This window comes from Triturus cristatus, chromosome 11, assembly GCF_964204655.1.
Source record: "Triturus cristatus chromosome 11, aTriCri1.1, whole genome shotgun sequence".
Lineage (NCBI taxonomy): Eukaryota > Metazoa > Chordata > Amphibia > Caudata > Salamandridae > Triturus > Triturus cristatus.
The window spans coordinates 263,146,719-263,168,525 of NC_140594.1; the positions used below are offsets into that span (position 1 = coordinate 263,146,719).

The 21,807-nt window shown below is 44.3% G+C and overlaps 2 protein-coding genes across 2 annotated transcripts in view; one reads left to right on the top strand and one right to left on the bottom strand.

Annotated features, from left to right (window-relative positions):
• The window catches only part of LOC146783979 (uncharacterized), a 778,724-nt gene that overhangs the window by 556,607 nt on the left and 200,310 nt on the right, over nucleotides 1-21,807 (top strand). The window lies entirely within an intron of this gene.
• PITPNB (phosphatidylinositol transfer protein beta) overlaps nucleotides 1-21,807 on the bottom strand; it is a 624,814-nt gene that overhangs the window by 190,021 nt on the left and 412,986 nt on the right. The window contains exon 8 of the mRNA XM_085636212.1: nucleotides 8,774-8,851. Coding sequence (XP_085492338.1) covers nucleotides 8,774-8,851 — 78 coding nt within the window. The remainder of the gene's footprint in view (nucleotides 1-8,773; nucleotides 8,852-21,807) is intronic.

The following is a 21,807-nucleotide window of genomic DNA, read 5'->3' on the forward strand; positions in this document are numbered from 1 at the left end:
GGGGGTGGGTGGTTACACCCACTTCCCTTTGTTCAGTTTCGCGCCAGAGCAGGGGCTGGTACCCCCTGAACCGGTTTGAGCTGGCATATGCACAGAGGAGCCTACTGCTCCCCCAGTGCAGGACTTCAATGCACTCTAAGAGTGCACCCACCGAGCTCCAATACACTAAATCCTGTCTGGAAGGTGGGGACACCTCCCTGTGACAGGATGCCTATTGTTGGGCCTCCTCCACTGCGAGTTTCGGTCAGCAGTAGGAGGGCAGCCCAGTGTCTGTGCTGGTGGCATCCATTTTGTGATGCCAGGGCTCTTTCAGATTTCTACCGTGTTTCCACAGTGGGTACATGTCGTCCCCTCTAGAAAGGTGGGATCATACTCCCACACCAGTTACTGGTGTGGGGGTATGATTCCAAGTTGTTTGACACAAAACACGACATGTTTTGATGCAGTCATTCCAAAGTTAGCATTTACCGGGAGGTTATAATGCACTTAAGAGTATATGGTTTAACCGCATCCACAAACAGCCACAGGGAATAGACCCTGCCAGCTGCAGAGGGGCCCTGCTCAGGCAGAGGCACCCCCTCGCATTGTAAACCAAGCACCCTGCCCTCAGGATTGATAGGACCTGCTGTAGGGGTGACTGATAGGTTTATATGGGTGTGTATGGTGAGATATAGGAACCTATACCTCTCTGAGTGCTAACATTACCTCACCCAGGCTGCAGTAGCTGGCCTAAGGTGTCATATTTAGTCTGCTTCCCAGGGGTGGCGTAATACATGCTTCAGCCCCTGGTAGGCCTGTAAAGTACCTATGCCCTTGGTACCTAAGGTACCAAATACTAGGGGCTCATAAGGCACCACAGTAACCAATCACTAGTGCATCTAATATGCACTCCAAGTCGTTTAGAGAGAACAGAGAGACTGGGGCCCTGATTAGCAGGGACCCAGCCAGACTATAGCCAAAAACCAGTGTTAACATCAGAAATAAAAGTGGGGGCAACATCAGTGCAGATCCTACTCTCCTACAAATTGGAAGCATGTAAGAAATTGAGTTACTGGTCGAGGGAGGTCCTTTGTCAGGGTGAAGTCACAAGCAAATCCGAAATTAACCTGTGTTCAACCCTTGGGTAACTTGGCAGAGAGCAGTGGGGCTTAACTCAGAGGCAACGTGAAAAGTATTTATGCAGCACATCAAATAGCAACACGTGAAAACATACCACAAAGGATCCCACACCAGTTTAGAAAATAAAATTTTTTAATAAATAATCAGTAGAACCGGAGAGATGCAGGTTTAAAGATTTCAGGAAAATTAATGCCAAGAAGAACAAATCCTCAACTTTGGATATCTGGTTGCACCCGACCACGACAAAGTCACAAGTTCATGCAGACTGTGAGGAGTGCGGACCGACTTCCCTTTGAAGTCCCCAGGCACCCTTCCTCCCCTGTCCTGGCTACAGACCATCTACAGGAGATATGAAGCCCTTTGTGTGGTGGCATGACACAGTCTATTCAAGTGTAAGTAGCCCAGCTCCGCCCTCCCATCGTGCCAGTGATGGCCCATCCAAGCACACCTAAGCTCTCCATTGTGTGTAGTTGTCTAGGAAGAATACACAAAGCCCAGCTGTCAGTTACCTGCAGTCATGTGACAAAAGGGCAGGCAGGTAAATGCCAACATTCTAAAAGTGGCATTTAAAAAAATGTAAATTAAAATCTGAATTAGCATAAGAGGGGATGTTTCATTACAATTCCAAAAACACCAAACATTAACTGATTACCTGATCCCATTTGGAAATTACAGATTATTAAATGCAATACTGTAACTCCAATGGTATCCTATGAGAGAGGTAGGCCTTAAGTTTTTCTTGTAACAATAGAACAGGGGACACAAGGCTACAAATTAAATCCTCATTCATCCCCCACCTGTGCCCATCCTTCACCATACCAGTAGAAATTCTCAATTTTGAAAAAGCGGGCCTGAAACAAAACGGAGGCATTGACCCTAGATCCATACGGTTATTTCACAACACAACGAAAGATGCGCAGTCAGCAATACATGACTTGCGCAACTACAAGAGCTCAGTCATAAAACCAGTGGATAAAGGGGGAGCTACAGTCATTCAATCAACTGAAGCTTGCAACTTGAAGCTTTCAGGAAATAATGTTTCAAATTATTGGGAGACAGGAGGAATTACAACCCACTTACAGAACACCCTACAGAATTCCTCAGAATACAGACTGCAAACATAATTGAAGAAGCCCTAGCACATGACTGGATTACACGAAAAGAAGGAGAATTTCTGAACAACAAGAACACTACCACTCCCTATTTCTACACCCCTCCTAAAATACATACAACTTTGGATAACCTCCCCTGATGACCTAGGATCTATTTTGGAACCTCTATCCAAGTTCGTGGATGCCTTTATCAGACCTATAGTTCAGAAGACCAGCACGTACCTTAAAGACACAAAAGCAGTACTCTGCCTTCTGAAAGACAAGCAATATAACCAAGACACACACACCCTTATGGGTTTGGACATCGAGAGTCTTTAGACGAGCCTTCCACATGCAGAAACCATCAACATTATCGAAGAAGTCCTCTTCGAAGAAGAATGGATTTTCCAAACACCTGGAAATGTGGTTGTGGAATGTTGTCAGTGGGCTCCAACGCAAACCTTCTTCAAGTTTGAGGAAACTCCATGCCTACGACGACATGGGACCAGCATGGGAAGTACCTTTGCCCCAAGCCTAGCTGGTCTCTATGTACACCATTTGGAATCACATAGGATCCTCTACCAACAGAACCCTTTCCTACATCATATTAAGATATGGAAGAGATACATCGACAATTTATTAGTCATCTGGGAAGGAGAGGAGGCCAAGGCAACTCGTTTTCTGACCTGGCTCAATATACAAGATGCTTTTCTAAAATGTACCCAACACCATGAGCAGAACAAACCTGGTTTTCTTGGATCTTAACATTGCAGCAGACCAAGGTTTCCTGGAGACCACAACCCATGAGAAGTCCACAGCAAAGAACTACCTTCTATGATATGACAGGTTTCATCCCGGGCACCTGAAAGAGAATCTCCCTTTCGGACAATTCCTAAGGATTCGGAGGAGCTGCACAGATCTGAGCGACTACAAGACTCAGGCAAACCGCCTGGCTAACAAATGTGAAGCCATAAATTATCCCAGTAAAAATGGTGTCCTGCGCAAAAAAACGATCACAAAATAATAATAGGGATGCCTCCGCCACACAGAGACAAAGAAGCGAGGCCAATATGCATCACCACCTACAATACCACAGCCAATCTACTAACACAGATCATCCAGAAACACTGGCGCACATTAAATAGTGGATCTTTATTCATACCACATTCCATGTTCTCTCACAGACGGGGAAGGAGCCTGAAAGACATTAGTACACACACGCCCGAATAGAACACAAGACACCACGTCAAACACACATGGCTCTATAATACCTACCATGGGCCACTACCCATGTTGAACCTGTAGTTTTTGCCACCTAACGAAACCAACCAAAACAATGATTTTCAATAATCAGATGACTTGGCAAATAAGAAACTTCACAAACTGTAATACACAAAGAGTAGTATACCTGATAACTTGCCCCTGCAACCTACAATATGTAGGGGTGACAACCAGGAAGGTTAAAACCAGAATATGCGAACACCGCAGCAACCTAAGAAAGGAAACATACTTCACACGATTTCCAATGGGTCACCATTTAACATATTAGAGACCCCTTAAACTCTGAACAGCGATTTTTTTAACTTGAGCAACGCTGGATGTTCAAATTGAAAACGCATATCAATGGTCTGAATGACAACATCCTATGGAGACATTTCATTAAATAAAGCTACACCATAGCCTATGCCCCATTAACTTCCTTTGTTCACAATGACTTAACACTTTTTGATGATAAAATCATAATCAAAAGAATGCGACCCTGCTCTTTTTCCCTGCAAACAAAAGAATGAATATATAAAAAAATATGTATACATTATTTTTCCACATATATATTTTTTAAGATAGATTTTTGTATGTATTTTGATTCAGGCATTAAATTCCTAGCAAAACGTTCCTTTATTCGTGAAGATTTTATAGGACTCGTGTTTTGAACCTTCCCTTTATTCTTTGCGTGCCCTTTTCAGTGAAAATAGAACCGGAAGTTTGTTCCACTCTAAACCACCATTTTGAATTCAGACGGTGGTCTAGTTTTTCAGCAGCACGCTGGCGCAACGCCCCGAGGCGCTGAGCAGGCTTTAACCCTCCAACAAGCACCGCCTCACCAATAAGCGGTTCCCAGAGGTCTATCCTAATTAGGTGCAGACTGAAGATGAGTCGTCCTAAGCGTTGTGGGAAGCTCGGCTCCGGCCACACCAAATAGATTCTGGAAACCAGACTGCATGACAACTATGTGCACACGAATAGGCAACACAGCCACTCGCACACAAAACGCATTACGAACCAAACCAAAGTGGTATTTACCCATACCACTGCAACCCCTTTCCTTTTTCTTTGTATTTACAGAGTGTGACAACAGGCTACCTTCTCCCCCCGGAGAAACCATGAAGCAACGATAAGATTTTTTTTATGTATGTTCTAATTTATTGGATACACACTTCGTCTTTATATGTATGTGTGGATTTTCAAAAGGCACAGTATCAAAGCTTTTCCCTTCTACTTAATTTCACTAGATGTACTCACTTTGTAGTGTATACCTCACAGAGAGGTGCTCACAACAATGGAATAGCTATAAATGAAGTAATGTGTATGAAGCCAGAGGCTAGAGAATTTAACTCCCCATTTTGTGTCCTAACAGACAAGCAGTGATTGAAGCCTAACTAGGTGGTAAATGTATATTTTTACATTTTTTGGCTTGCAAACAGTGTGCTCTCATTGAGAACAAATAGGTGTGGAACCAGGGAGCTGGATTCCCTAGGTCCTGAAGAAAAGCCAATTAAGGGTACGGCTTGAAACATTTTGACCTTCAGTAAATCAGTACCATAACCTGCTTTATACCTAAATCGCCTCCTATCCTTTTTTAACCATACCGACTGGAGGTAAGAATAAATTAGGTCATACCTACCAGTCAGGTATTTTTATATTACACCACCCGCTCTCCCCCCCCTCATAAAACTCCATCTTTTATAACTCTATAGGAAAATAGTGCTGCCATGCAATTCTTAGTTCGCAGCATGTCACGATCCATAGCGGATGGGGATGGACCCGATGAGGAAGCATGCCACCAAGGGGAAACCCTGGTGGGTGAGGGTTTTACAAGAAAAACTTTTTTTCTTTCCTAGAGAGGAGTTGTTATCTTTGTTCTTGACAAAACTGGGTTTTTTTGTTTTTGGAATAAGTTCCTTATAGAGGAGGTCAAACCCAGTTTACCCTCTTCCTCCCCTCTTCTTTTTGAATGATGGTGAATTTCGCCAGAACTGGAAAAGCAGTATAGTAACATTTGCATGCCGTTTCTGTAAATATCCTAGGAAAAATATAGCGCTCCTTTTTTGATGTGTATTACAAACATCTGAAACATCAACATCTATGACAATTTTTGCACAAGTTAATATATTGTTTGTGAGGAAGCAATATATGCTTGTCTAAATTGCACTTTTGCGGCCATTTGTGGGGAATTTGTAAAATTTATAGAAGTTAGCCACTTGAAGGCTCACAAAACTGCATTTAGTGCTTAATTATGAAGAATGGTCAAATATTGTGAAGGTGCATTTTTTAAATTGTTTTGAACAGCAGATGACTAGTGTCTCTGTAGTTCCCATTCTTAATGCCAAGTACGTTATTTAAGTTATTTACTTTCAATAATTAATTGGTTTAAATTAACTTTCAAATGCATTTTTATTTACTCACTGTGATCATATAAGTTAACTCCACAAAAGATTGGATGAGCGGGCAAAGATTGTCTAATTACAGGACACAAATCAGAGAAAGATAAAACAAAATAAACTAGAACAGAAGCAGGATCATGACACTATAGAAATCACCAACATGAGTTACAAATATAAGTATATATAAGTATACTCTTTTCAAGGACGGTTCCGTGGATGTGCAGGCATCAACAGCTGCCATCTTTGGATAGGGTTTCATATACTTTAAGAACTGCCATTGTAGTGAAGATCTACCTATGTACAACGCTAAGTTAGCATAACCGCGTTAAAATGTTAGAAAGACATCTTGCCGCTTTTGCTGCTTTTGCACACGACACTGTAGTCACATGTTATTAAATTGAGAAATGCTTACTCGACTTTGCTTCACAAGAGAACTGTCTGTTGTTAACATCCTAAACAGTGAGCAGCGACCTTGGTCTGAACACCGTGTAAAAGAAACCGTCTGGGTCGCTAGACGGTGCATGTTGTTGAGTTCGGGTTGATCGGCCCACTAGTTTAGCCATAACACGCACGCAGCTGCAAATACCTGAAAGTCGAGTGCTTTTAATATTGCAGTGTTACATGTTTTCATGACATTCGGAAGAAGAGCGTTCCTAGGAGCAGAGCATAGCTGATCCTGTGATGTGAACTCTCTGAGCTGATCTTTACGGTATGGGGTTCCCCATTCAAGCCTAGAGACCTTTTATTAGTCTAATAATACTATTAGTGTGTTAAAGAAAGGAAGGTGGCCTAGAGCCACTGTCATTTTAGTATGATTACTCCTTTCATTTTCTATGGTATTGTAACTATGCTGATGGTTTTGATTTTAATCGTTTGTCTGCTAATGTTAGCCAAACTGCTGCATCTTAGGACACGAGGTTTATAAAATAAACTCTTTAAACTTTTACTGTGTCTCTGTTTACTCTGTTGTGGACTGGTACGAGAATAATTACGAAAAGGTATTTTTGATTCCCACCATTCCTGAGAAATATACTAAGTCGCTTGTTCTGGGTTGTCTATACATTGGGACCGCCGAGTTAAACCTCGGATAACGAGTGGGACACTGATGCTGGCCGGATGAGGGGTTCTGGGTTCCTCGGTGAGTTTTTGGTACACCACAATTCACTGAGGGCCTGGGTTCCTGCGCATAGTTCTGCGCATAAGCAGAATCCCTGTGCAGCAGCGCATGGAGTTCTTGGGAATTTGGACATCGGAACGGCTGCGATTGACTTCTTAGCAAGAAGTTATCTTGAAGAACACGCCAGTTGTCCTCGTCTGGTGCTGGAAGCTCCGGTGGTTGAGGAGCATGTATGTTCCTTCCCCGTCCTGAACTGGATGGCAGATAATTTTGCGGAACGTTCCAATGATTTCCTCTTGGAAGCTGTTGCAACTTATTGTGCCTATACATTGATGGATTGATTTTTGTACTTTCATTTTGTCCTACGTCCTTCAATGATGTTTTTTTATCCTCTACATGGGTTTTTTTTACTCTCCGTTTTAACTTTTTTCTTTTTTTCTCTTCGAACTTTTTCACTTCCCTTATATGGACTTACAGTTCATGCCCTTGGTTCCGTTCTATCAAACTTGAACTCTGCGTTCTTGCAGGTGCGCCCCTACTGGTTAGTGGTCCGATCAAGGGGGGGTGTAGTGAAGATCGTTATCTACCTATGTACAACGCTAAGTTAGCATAACTGCGTTAAAATGTTAGAAAGCCATCTTGCCACTTTTGCTGCTTTTGCACACAACACTGTAGTCACATGTTATTAAATTGAGAAATGCTTACTCGACTTTGCTTCACATGAGAACTGTCTGTTGTTAACATCCTAAACAGTGAGCAGCGACCTTGATCTGTACACAGTGTAAAAGAAACAGTCTGGGTCGCTAGACGGTGCATGTTGTTGTGTTCAGGTTGATCGGCCCACTAGTTTAGCCATAACACGCACGCAGCTGCAAATACCTGAAAGTCGAGTGCTTTTAATACTGCATTGTTACATGTTTTCATGACATTCGGAAGAAGAGCGTTCCTAGGAGCAGAGCATAGCTGATCCTGTGATGTGAACTCTCTGAGCTGATCTTTACGGTATGGGGTTCCCCATTCAAGCCTAGAGACCTTTTATTAGTCTAATACTACTATTAGTGTGTTAAAGAAAGGAAGGTGGCCTAGAGCCACTGTCATTTTAGTATGATTACTCCTTTCATTTTCTATGGTATTGTAACTATGCTGATGGTTTTGATTTTAATCGTTTGTCTGCTAATGTTAGCCAAACTGCTGCATCTTGGGACACGAGGTTTATAAAATAAACTCTTTAAACTTTTGCCGTGACTCTGTTTACTCTGTTGTGGACTGGTACGAGAATAATTATGAAAAGGTATTTCTGATTCCCACCATTCCTGAGAAATATACTAAGTCGCTTGTTCTGGGTTGTCTATACATTGGGACCGCCGAGTTAAACCTTGGGTAACGAATGGGACACTGATGATGGCCGGATGAGGGGTTCTGGGTTCTGAGGTGAGTTTTTGGTACACCGCAATTCACTGAGGGCCTGGGTTCCTGCGCATAGTTCTGCGCATAAGCAGAATCCCTGCAACACCATGTGGACACATGTGCATCCGATGCGGCCATCTCTGAATCTATTTTATTGTACTTTAGGAAACCCATTTATAATGTCTGCTGTTGGTTTCCATATATTTGCAGTAGCCATCTAAGACAAAAAAACCTTTGACAAAGTCGCCAATTTTAACTGGTAATACATACTGGCTTTTCCAGTGCTAGTTTAATGTCACTACCCATTAATTCGTAAAATTGCATGCATTTTGATGAGCATTACTTATTTGGTAATGGAACAGTCTGAAATACAGTACCTTCCAATTAGGTCCCAAAGGTCCTCGGTTAGTCTTCACAGAGTGAAACAATGATGGGTCTTCATCAGCTTTGTAATCCTGCAAGATAAACCAATGTAAACAGCCAAATAAAAATTAGACATCAATGTTACAGTACAAATGGTTGACTGAAAAAAGTCACAATAAATACAGGCAGCAGTGCTCCAACAAAACATATAATTGTCTAAATGTAATATGTTTTACATTTAATAACAGTAATAAAACTATCTGTTAAAATCATTTCATTAACACAAAAATAAGGAACAAAAATCAATGTTGGTAATTAAATCTAAAACACCATTACAGAAAGTTCCATACCTTGTCACGGACAAGAAAACATAGAAACGTGAAAACCTCTCTGCCAACTATTTGAGTTGTCAGGATTGTAAGGTCACAGATTGCCATTCTTTCAGAACAGGTATAAAAAAAACACGAGGCTTCATGACAGGCTAAGGCTTACGAACAGCACCCACTTTCACAATAAATCAGACAAAAATCATCAATTAAAATGTTGTTGTAGAAGCAAAATAAAATACATCAAAGAAGCTCTCAAATGCCATGTTATATTTGAAATTTAACAAAGGGACTATTTGAGGCGAACAGTGACATGCCTGGTGACTTATGCTGGAAGCCCTCTGGCTCAGAGTTATCTGCATTACCTGGGAAAGTCACCTGCAGATGGCATGCTGTGTGTCCAGTGAGCTCCTCTTCAGGACAGCCCCCCCCCTTGAGTTTCTGCACTGGGCCAGTGTACTGTTGCTGCAGCGGATGTAGCCAGTGCACATTGTCGCGCTGCCGGACCCTACAGCAGCGTAACCTAGGCGGACATCCTCCAGCGCTCCCTGCCCTCTCTTTCGAGATCAGGACTCCCCGGGGATCGCAACCTTGCCATTGCACGCCTTGTGAGGCTTCTGTGACTCTTCAGGGTGTCTCACTGAGGAGTGGGGGAGCACACCCTGTTGACTGTGGCCGGTTGCGACTGACCGGACATGGTTCGTCCTAAGGCAACCAGGCCGCCACCTCAAAAGTACATCATGGCCATGCTGGGGCCACACCGACTCACGCGGGAACATGCCAGCATGTTTGACAAAATCCTACAAGTACTACAGGACTCCAAGACTGCAGTGGAAGCCCAGCTGGGAGCCATACCGGTTAAGACTGGCCTGATGCGGGCAGACTACGCCAAGCTGGTGGAACGAGTAGACAAGGAGGAATACTCACTGGCCTCCAATACGCCTTCTATGAGGAACATACAAGAACAGCTAAAGGCTCTTCAGGTTGAGATGGGGACACTCCAGGCGTGGGCCGAGGCTGCAGAGGGACACCACAACAATATCCGCTTGTTAGGTTTCCTGAAAAATGCAGAGAGCCCAAACACTGAGCTGTTCATTGAAGACTGGCTGGTGAACAAAGTTCTGGCTAATATGGTCTCAAAATTCTTCAGTCGAGAGCGCTCACAGGATCCCAAGCTGCTCCCTGGCTCCCCTGTGCCCGATTATAGCACGTTTACTTAATTTTCGAGACAGAGATCTACTACCTCATATATTCAGAGCAAAGGGCCCTTGGACCTTCAATGGCACTAACAATATCACAGCATACCCAGATTACACTTCAGAGGTCCAAAAGCAGCGTCCTACCTTTGCAGCAGTTATGGCCTAACTGCGTACCCTGAATTTTCCACATGCCTTACTGTTTCCTGCCCACCTGCGCGTTGGGACGGTGGTGCCACGCACTTCTTCATATCACCAAAAGAGGCCTGTCAATGGCTTTGTGCGAAACGGGTGCCTGAACAGCAAGAGCCTCGCGAGGGCGATCAGCTGGGCTGGTCCGAGGTCAAGTCCAGGCGCTGATGCCACCCCCCACTCGGGCCGTAGTCTCAGCCCTCTGAAGAACAAGCTGCCCTGGAGTGAGCGTGTGTGGTGGTGGAGATCTCTACCCACGGCATGAACAGGTAACGAGTGCATGCCACAGACACTGACCTACACTCTGAGCCTGGGACTCTTGACACTGGCGCCTCCGAGTGGGGTCGCTGAGGACACCAGTGGGTTGTCACCGACGAGACTCCCCTGGATTCCTGAGGTGCGATGGTGGTGAGTCACTGTTGCTCTTGTTAGATGTGGGGAGGTCTTGGTCTGCCTGCTCGTGTCTCTTTTAGGCCCTAGAGGAGACAGTGACTTTGGACTAGAGATAACTGTAAGCTAAATGGCTGGGCCTGATGCAGGTTGCGAGGCCTGCATCTCCCGGATGAAGGTCTCCGTTCGGTCCTCTCCCCTGACATAGTGGTCTGCATGTACATATTCTTGTTGCAGGCAAAAATTTCATATCAGCTGCACTGTTTGGGGTGTTGTGACATGAGGCCGGAAGGCGTTCAGGCCTGGGATAGGGAAGTTGTTCATTTCACTTGTTTGATTGTGCTTTCTTTTTTACCCTTTGTCTGGTGAGGAGGGCGGTGGCATGGCTGAAGCAGGTGTGGGGGATGGGTGTGGAGTGCCGCTGTTTTTGAGGATCTTGGAAAGCACTGTATGCAAATATGGCTGTTACCTTTAGCGCCTTGAATGTCCGAAGTATGGCGACCGCTGCTAGGAGACACAAAATCTATGCCTATATCAGATGGTAGGCATGTCCACTTCGCATGTCTCCAGGAGACACACCTGACCACAGGGTAACTTGACAAAGTAAGTAAAAGAATTAGAGGTCAGGTCTATGGTACTGGATTCGCTGCATATGCCCAAGGGGTCCTGGTTTGGGTTGCCCAGAAGTTCCTTTCGTGAAACACAAGCTCAAGGTTGCTAAAGAGGGCCGTTATGTTGCCCTAAAGGTAACCATGGATGGGCGCCCGTTCTTTGTAGCATCCCTTTATGCACCCAACACCTCCCAGGGAAAGTTTCTAGACTCCCTCTCACCAACCATGTTACTTGACACAGAGGCTCCGGGGGCTGTGGGGCTGAAACTTTAATTGCATACACAATACAGACATTGACTCCCTGGTCCCCCCATATCACAGGCACACACGGTTTGCAGGCGACAAAACATTTTCAGCACTGGATTCGAGCTATTAAGGTGTTTGAAGTATAGCGCCTGGGACACCCTGGGGAGACGAAGTACTCCTACTATGCACCAGAGCACTAGGTCCACACTAGGCTGGATTATTTATTTTGCAACATCAACTGTTGGCCCCTCATAAGCAGCTCTGAGTATCTAGAAAGGACTCTGACCACAATCCACTGCGGGTCATGTTCCAGTGGGGAAGGGCAAGGGTTACTATTCCGACTTGGCGGCTATGCACGGAAGCACTACAAGACACTGTGTATAGGGACATTATCTCCACACACCTCACACAGTACTTTGTCGATAATGCACAATCTGTGGACTCCAGACGTCTCGAATGGGATGCCTTAAAGGTGGTTATGTGGAGACAGTGTACCAATATGACATTGGGGTTTGGGCACCACTCACACGTACAGTGCTGGACATGGAGACGAGCCTACAAACAATTGAGATAGAGGTGATGTCAGCACATGCTGCCCGCCTACAACTTATGGTCCTATGTCATCAATATCAGGAGGAGGTAGGACGACTGTTTGCTCTTGATTATAAAGCCTCCTTCGCCCACCACCATGCTGACAGCAATAAGCCAGGGCGCACACAGGCGTGGTTACTGCGATTTAAGGTCCCCAGGACCCTGATTGGAACCATAAGGGACAACGTGGGCAGCGTGGTGAATGCACAGACTGACATCAATGAAGTATTGTCACAATATTATGAACAGTTGTATTTCCCTCCTCCGGAACCGACCCCAGCGCAGCTTCAGGACTATGTCCGAGCTGTGGTACTTCCCCGACTGACCTTGATCCAACTGTTGGAGCTAGAACAACCCTTACAGCTGGAGGAAATCCATTTGGCCATTAGTCAGACGCCCGTGGCAAGACCCCAGGCACGGACTGATTTCCTGTGGAAGACTATGCTACCTACAGGATAACCCTAGCCCCTTTCTGTAAGAAAGGTATTGGGAGGCACATAACAGGGGATCTCCCCCGGAGCCCCTCAAAGTGGTGGTACCGAAACCGGGCAGGGACCGTCTCAAGGTGAGCTCTTATTGCTTGCTGTCAATGCTGAACATAGACTATAAAATATTTATTAAGGTCCTAATCAACAGACTGATTCCAGTCCTTGGTTCCTCAGTACACTCGGACAAATGTGGGATTGTGCCACGATGGGTAACACGTGCTAGCACTCGGCATCTATGCTATATCACGGGCGCTGTATCCAGGCGGGCTGGCCTTCCAGTGGCGGTCTCCCTGGATTTCGAAAAAGCGCTTGCCACGCTTGGTTGGTCTTATTTACTACGAGAACTGGAACAATTCATGATGGGCCTTAGGTTCATGCAATGGGTCAGGATACTATATACCGCCACACAGGCGAGGGTCCACACTGGCTGTCAGAGTTCACATTCTTTTCCCATCAGGCGGGGACCCGTCAATGGCGATACCTGCCCCGCGTGATCTTCGTGCTAGCCATGGAGACTCTGGCTGTTTGGTTGCACACTAGGGGATCATCATGGGGTAGCAAGGTGAGATTGGATCGGCACACCCTGTCTTTATATGCGGATGATGTCTTTGTATATTTACAACACAATGCACTTACACTTCCGGCTTTCTTTGACCTGCTTGATCTTTTTGGTGACATGACAGGCCTCATGGTAAACTGGGGCAAGTCCTGTATTTTCCCACTACACTGGGTCGAGCCTGAACATCGCATGGCGCTGGCAGTGGGGCATTTCCCCTGGCCTTGGAGACATTCCGTTATCTAAGTTTGAATGTCTACCATACAGACAGGGACTTGATTGAAGAAAATTAAGGCAGGACACTGAACTCGCTTCGTCATCCCTTGCATTTTTGGACACAGCTGCCTCTCTCACCCATGGGTAGGGCTTCAATCGCTAAGCGGATACTTCTTCCGCTGCTTTTATACTTTTTTGCTACCCTGCGGGTGATTCCCCCAAGATCTTTTTTTGCTGCTCTGCAGAGTTTAGAGTACGAGCTCGTCTGGGGACCTGCTCAAAAGCAAGTTTCACTTATGATGATTCACCGACCTATGCTTGAGGGAGGGCTTGGGGTCCCTAACCTGGAGCTGTATTCTGCAGAGGCCCAATTGCAATGGCCCCTGCGATGGCTGGCTGGTGAGGAGGCTGAAGAGGAAAGACTTATACCGGCGGATTTACAGGATGCGAATAGAATAGAATGGCTGCTCTCACCGGGAGGTCCAGCTAAGGAAATGGGCAGCCTTCCATGTGTGGCCAAATATGTTGATAATTAAAACTGCAAGTGCAGTATGCTCCCTTTATTTAACTTAAAATATGAAACGCCTGAAGCAGTAGTGATGAACTGAGGGTTACAGAAAAGAAGAAATCCTTTCAGTGTCTTATTTATCATCCAAAATGAAATAGCTTTAAGGGAGGGATGTACAGCTTATTGTCCTAAAGGTTTTAATCAGTTACTCTTACTTGAGCAATGTTTACGTTTTAAAAAAAAAAAAGCCAATCGTATCCCTCTTCAAAGGGCAAATGTCTCGTGTGCTTTTAAGTTATGAATAGGAATCCCAAACTGATACCGAGACCTTTTTATTTCCAGAGTCATACCGATACGTTATAAGATTGCGAACTGCTAGATAAAAGTAGCACCTGCTATTTACAATACTATAAAGCCCTAGACTTTTAGCAACAAGCACCAAGAAGTAATTATTAATAAGTCTTAATTTTATCGAGAATGAAATTGCTGGACTGAAAATACGTGTAAAAGTTTCTATTGGCTTACAACCTATGCAAAGCACTTAACATAATAAATGAAAACGTAAAACAAAAACGTTCAAACATGGTATTTTTTTTAAGAAAACCAATCGTCCTGAATGAATGCAAATATACTTCAGAGATAATAAAAACACGGCTGAACATCTCAAATAAAACAATGGTGAAAAGGTCAATTGTGCTCAAATCAGTGAGAGATGTTCAGTGCCGACTGTTCTTGTGTTCGCCTAAAAAGATTTGCGGCACAGCGTCTATGAATACTCAAAGTAAATAATACCAGATTCGGAAATTCTTAAAGTGTTTCATTACGTACCATGTCAGTAACTTATAACTCTTTCAAAGTTTAAAGAGGTCAGGTACTTCATGTGAGAGAAGCAAGAGAGGCCTAGATTTGATCAAGCCAAAAGCAAATTACACAACTGTGACGGAGCATGTGTTGGATCAAGGGAACCGGACGCTGCCGCCGAGGAGTTACCTTCTCAAGTACGGTGCAAAGAGTTTGCGTTGTAGGAGGCCGCCCCTAAACTGTCGCGGACGGTCATTGCTGTACTGTGAAGAGCAGGTGATAGCTGGAGCTTTTGCATTGGCGATCATCGTGGGCTGTTTTTGTAGCGCAAATGGCAAGTCTTGCGTTGCGGGTCATAACAGATGGTCGCCGTCAGCGCGAAGGGCAGGTCTCACTGGAGCTTCCTGTGCCAATTGTCACAGGAGGCAGAGTTTAGGCATGAACAGCCCAGTTTGCAGTCATGAGAAGTCCAAACCTCAGAATGTTCACCTTTTCTCCTAAGAGGAGCTCTCTCCAGCCAGTGGTCCAGAACATGGGGGCACCTCTTGGGGAACAATGCTCACTCCAGCAGAGACCAGCACCAGGGCTCACGTGGGTCAAGTTGCAGCTGGTCAGCTGGGCAGTTGAAGGGAGACTTCTGAAGCTTGTCATCTCCCTGTAGCTCACACAGGTCAGCCAACTGACCCTTGTAGTCACTCTGGCTAACCTGGGATGAAGAAAAGCAGTTTTGGTCGTCCTCCTCAGACAGCAAGTCAGTCTTTCAAGCAGAAACGCAGTCCTTCTGTAACTTTAACAGGTATGAGAGTGTTCTGAAGAGTGGCTCTGGAGGCCCAGTAATTATACCTGGTGCCAGGTACCTGTGCCCTAGCCCCACATCTGGTTCTGGAACATTCTTCCCCTTTACCTGTCAAGACCCCAAACTGTCTGGGGGTGACAACAGTCGAGGCAGGACAGGGTTGGTGTCATTCCTTTGTCTGTGCAGGAAACAAAGCCCTTTGAAGTGCCAGTATGGCTGGGTACAGACCCTCCCAGTTATCCTGCCAGAATGGCCCATCCTGCCCACACCGTTGCCCCTTTGTGTTGCCCTCTGGAAGCAATACACAAACCCCAACAGCAGAGCCATTCACAGTCCTGTGATTCAGGACACTGGCAGAAGGGACAAATGGTTGGGAAAAGAAAATGCTAACTTTCTAAAAAGTGTCAGTTTCAGAATTGTACTTAAATATTATTAAAGAGAATTTCAAATTACAATCCATTTAAGTGCAAACAACATATCTCTATCTGCTCCCAATACAAAGGTACCCAGTGTTAGTCAATGGGAGAGATAGGCCTTATAACAGTGAAAACGAATGGAGTTTTTCCACTGTCAGGACATGTAAAATTTCAGTACGCATGCCCTGCTTATTAAATACAATGTACAGTGTCCTATGGGCCATTAGGGCCTACATTTGGGGTGACTAATAAGTATTAAAAAGGAAGAATCGGGCCTGGCAAAAGGATTTGTTTGCTAGGTCGAAATGGCAGTTTAAAACTGGACAACAGGCTTCAGTGGCAGGCCTGACACTTGGTTTAAAAGGCAACTTTAGTGGGTAGAAAAAGGAGCGCTGCAGGCACGCTAGCAGCATTTAATTTCCAGGCCCCGGGTACATATAGTACCATTTACTAAGGATTTACAAGTAAATTACATGTGACAATTAGGAGTAGTCCAGTTTTGATGGAGGGAGCACAAGCACTTTAGCACAGGTTAGCAGAGGTAAAGTGCACAGAACCATAAAGCCAACCAAATTCAGCAAAACAGGAGAGGCAACAGGTTTAGAGGAATGCCACACTAAAGATGTCAGGTCTAACACATACAATACAGGGCTCTATTTTAGCCTAGTTGGATTAGAATTTATGATTTATTATGAAGTTCAATAAGAATTCATAATACACTATAGGTATTCCCTGTGTCATTATTTGTTTTCCATTAGATATTTCTATTGATTGAATGAAAAGCTGTTTCAGTATCAACATATGCCACATATAGTGCGACTCACTTTAGGCCTGCATATTTTTCTGATAATAGTCTTAGCATGAGGCATCTGTCCCTAGTGGGAATGTGTTTTTCTAAAGCCAATCTAGAATTTTGGTAAGAAGTATGCCCTTTCCATCTATTCCTCTAAGCTTAGGAGATGTCTTCCAAAAATCTATCCTGAAATATCTATCAGTGAATGGTTTTATGTTTTTTATATTTACTAATATTTTGTCTGCACCAGGAATACTCAAAGTAAGGCCCGGGGCCGCATGCGGCCACCCTTGACCTTTAATTGCAGCCCCCTGGTGAACAGCAGCACTGCACTGCACTGCTGTTCACTCGACAGAGCAGGCACATTTAGAAAGCTGCGCAACAAACAGACATACTGTATTTACACATGAACTAAAGTAATGGTAAAGAAGAAAAGAAGGTGTCCTGGACAACTTATCTTTAGGGACACCTTTAGTTTTAAAGACATCTTACACTAAACATGTAAAAACATGATAAACTCTGCAAACTTCAAAAACAAGTATTTTACTAACATGCATCAGCGTTTTACCTTATTAGATCAAAGTATGCCACTGCATTGAGAGGAATTTATTGGCAGTGATAGTTTTCAAGCATTATCTTGGAAACATTCATGCCGCCCTAATTCTGAAAACCATGCCATCAGTGAACCAAAAGGTAAATCATTTGTCAGGTGCACTTTATGTGTAGTCTTCGTCGCTAAATATTTGGAACATTATAGTTTAATAAATAAAACACAAGAGAATGTTTTGTACGGTGCACATCCTGAACTTGCATTTCAAGGGGTTCTCATATGTGTTAATGAAGAAAAAGGAGGTAAAGTGTAGGATGACACAGGTGCCTAAGATCACACAATTTGGTTAAGTGTGAAAGCCAGGACTGATGTTTTCTGGTTTGACATTTTGTAATTCAGTCACCAGATGAGTATCTCTTTTCCTCTCACGTTTTACTTTAGAAGTTAATGCTTTGACTTTAATTCTTGGTGCATGAGAATCGAGCGTTTTTGGCAAACAGAAGTCACTCGGTTTGTTGTCCACACCATGCATCTGCTTGGCGTCCTCCAATGCCCATATTTCATCACCACGAATCTTGCACTGCCGGCATTGGTGCGGCCCTCGGGCATGCCACAGACAGTACTTTGCAGCCCCCGGGGAAATGTTTGCGAGTATCCATTGTCTAGACCAATAGCACAAGAATTGATGGATCGATTGGGATGATATTCCCTTCTCTGATCTCTTCATCTCACTATTAGGTCTTCTTCTTACTATGCAGGGAACTTGTTAAATTGCTTATTTTTCCATTTCTCTTCTATATGTAATACCACCTGTTGGAAATAAATGTATCCCAGTCATTTTCAGCCTTTGGAGGGGCAGTTACTTCTGTTTTGCCTATGACGTTTCTGACCAATTTCAATAATTGTTTGGGTTTTTTGGGTTTTAAGGCCAACATAACTTAAATGCATAATTTTTCTTTCTTCTGATATTTATCTCCTAGCTCCACCATATTCCCTTTTATAATCTTTAATAATGAAGTCTCGTAGAATCTTCTCTCATTTAAAAGCTTCCAGAATTTAGCTATTCAATACTTTATTCATTCTTCTCCCTCTGTTTAATACTTTGGGCATTCATTTAACTTTTGATCAAGTTAATCTTTCTTAGAAAACTGATTTTAAGGCACAATCCAAAGTGGTTACTTTTTCTAGCAGTTCGTCTGGGGTCTGATCTTTTATTTCTGTAGAAAAGGCTTTTATTTTTTAAGGCAAAATCAGAAGCTAATACCCTAACCCCTAATTTCAAAAACTACCCCAACACTCCCCCAGCCCTAAAAACTACTCCGAGCCCCCAGCCCTGAAAACTCCCTCTAACCCCCAGCCCTGAAAACTACTCCCAGCCCCCAGCCCTGAAAACTAGTCGACACCCCCAGCCCTGAAAAGTAGTCCCGACCCATCCCAGCCCAGAAAACTACCCCCAACTGAACCCCCAGCTCACAAAACTACCCCAACCCACCAACCAGCCCACAAGTAACCCAGACCCACCCCAAGCTCACAAAACTACCTCGACCCTCCAGCCTACAAAAGTACCCCGGACCCACCCCAGCTCACAAAACAACCCGATCCACCCCCCAGCTCACAAAATAACCCCCGTCCCACCCCTCCAGCCCACAAAGCAACCCCGACCCAACCAACAAAACTACGTGGTTAAGGTATATGCATGGTTAAGGCAAGTCTGGTTAAGCTTGCGGAGTCAGAACACTTATGCTTTACACCGCGGTGTTCCGACTGTTTCCCCTGCTTCGTTTTTAAAACCAGAATTCCAAAGTATGTATGGGAGAAAAAAAGAATTTCGTCAGTTCCCCTCCTGAACTGGTAGTCCACCACCAACAACAAAAGGATACGCCTTCCCTTTCTAATCCTGTAACATTTCCTGCTGTTTGTTAGTTCGTCACCCAGTTACCCTGAAAGCATACCTTGCACAATGGTCTTCTCGGAGCAGGGCCAGCTGGATTCAGCAAATACCATCAAGAGGGTTAGCAAGAGCATGCCTGCCTTACTATCTGTAGCCAAATCGTGGACTCAGTGCAGTGACCCACGGATATTGAAGGCAAAAGAAGATGATCAGACAAAACAGCAGTTACTTTCCACTAGTAGCCATTGGCAGCGAATAGTAGTGGGGCGGAGGCATGGCTGCCTACAGCCGCAGAGAAGCCGCAACAACAAAGAAATGCAGATCAGCAAGGTGAGTCATCCACAGATCAGGCAGGAGCACCCAGTAGGAGCCACAATCGCAGGTCACTGGCGAAGAAAAAACTCCTACAAAAGGATCCCAAGCAGTCCGATGTGTAAGCTCAGCAACAGTTCCACAGCACAGTGCATCTCCGCAGCACAATGCAGTCGTCATGATGGGTATGTGAGAGGCTCGAAAGAAACAGAGGAACAAAGGTAAAATGGTGAGGATTGGACAGCTAGATTAGGCAGTTGTGGACATTTGTCATTACAATTTGCCAGTTTATTTTGTTCATCTGAGTGATCTGTTAGACTAAGGAAACCAGTAATCCTGCCTAGTGGAAGCTCCCATCCGAAAACTCATCTGAACCATGTCCAGTTGGGAAGAAATGTGCCATACATGCTTCAAGCTTTCATGGCTTGCATGTTCTGACACGCAAATAGGAGCTTGCATCAAGAACCCTTTAAAAATGTGTTGTCTAAACTCTCTAATGGCCAGAGAGATAGAACAATCATCACCATCATCTGAAGATATAGGATGAAAAAACAAAACTTTAAAAAATAAATAGAGGCAATAACACTAAAGACAAATAAAAAAAAACGTAACCATCTTTCAAGCAAACTGCATGATTAAAAGAACAATGATAGATCCAGGCTAAATTATGAAAAACACTGCCCATTCAAGTGCACCAAGTTTGCTTACCTGCGCATGCTTGAGTACTTTTCAGGTTTAAACACCACAAAGCAGCCCATGCTAAATCCCAGTGATGGACCGGGGATGTGCACTATTTCAGACCCAAACTGGTCAAAAAGCTACATTCTCGTTAAGAAAATAGAACCTGCGGAGGAGCTTGATAATGACAATCTGGGCTGTGTGAGTAATTGGGAGAAGACTCAAAAAATGTATAAGTAAGGTAAAACTTCACGGAAAAGTCACAGTGACATGGTTTTTTGAACGTCCAGATGAATTAACTTTTGGGTCAAAGAACAAAGACATTCAGTCCGATTTTGAAAAAAAGAGACCACCTTGCTCCAGTAGTTCCTGGGACTAAAGGAGACTACGTATTGTGTGGATGCACACATTGCGGAAGAGCATCATTCTCAGTCAGGCAAGCTAGTAGCTGAAGTGGGCTGACCCTGTGCTCCATGCTTTGGTGGGCAGAACCAAAATATGATTGACACCACATCAGACCAATGGATGAAGAGAGTTAAGTAAAAGCCCTGGTACGACGGTGGGCCTAATTAAGGAAGTTGATATTTTCGCTATTGGCAAATAAATAAAACACAAATACGGTCGGAAGGAGGACACTTTCCCCAGATGGACTACTAGCAAGAAACCAGTGAAAGGATGAACCTGCTATATTTAAAATCAGGGGGCAATAGCTTCATAGCACTACTTAATGGGATATCTGCGATGTAACCTCAGTTATAAAGTATAATAAAGAGTTTTGTACACAACTGCACCTTCTTGCAGGAAAATGAATTCTGAGGGTGAAAGAACAGGGAGTCCTTGTTCAAAGATATATTATTTCTGTTTGTCATATGTGTATGCTTCATGTCTCCATTTGCCCTTATCTCAAATGATGCAGCATGGGCAGTCATGTCAAACGACTTGCAAACTGAAGGAAAAAGCACAGCGGAATAAACAAACCCTTCCACAAAAAGCAGATATTTATATAGGTTCTCCTAATGGGCATAGATACTGCCAAAAGAAAATATAACCCGACGCGGCAGGGTCGTGGACCAGGGTCAAAACGGACTCGATAATTCTCGCCTCGGTACCTACTCTAACCAGGAACACACTCGGCAACTCTGGGCATTAGCTTGCCTCATCTCCACAACGGCCCCCCACATTCGCCGGGGATGCCTGGTTTCACCTTGGAGATACCCAGGAGGGACCATCTCACAGGGATAGCCAGGACGGGTTCCCCAGCGGTCTACAGCGCCACGACGCCTCAGTGCAGCAGTGCGCTTTACAAGATACATACATACATACATACATACATACATACATGCATGTCTTGTTTTGCCCCCACCACAGAGCCCTCCCAAAATCCAGAAGAAAACAAATGTTTGGACAACTATTACATAGGGTTAAATTATTACCCTCACTCCTGCCCTTAACATGAAATGACTGTTGTACAGAATGTGCAAGCCTTGTATT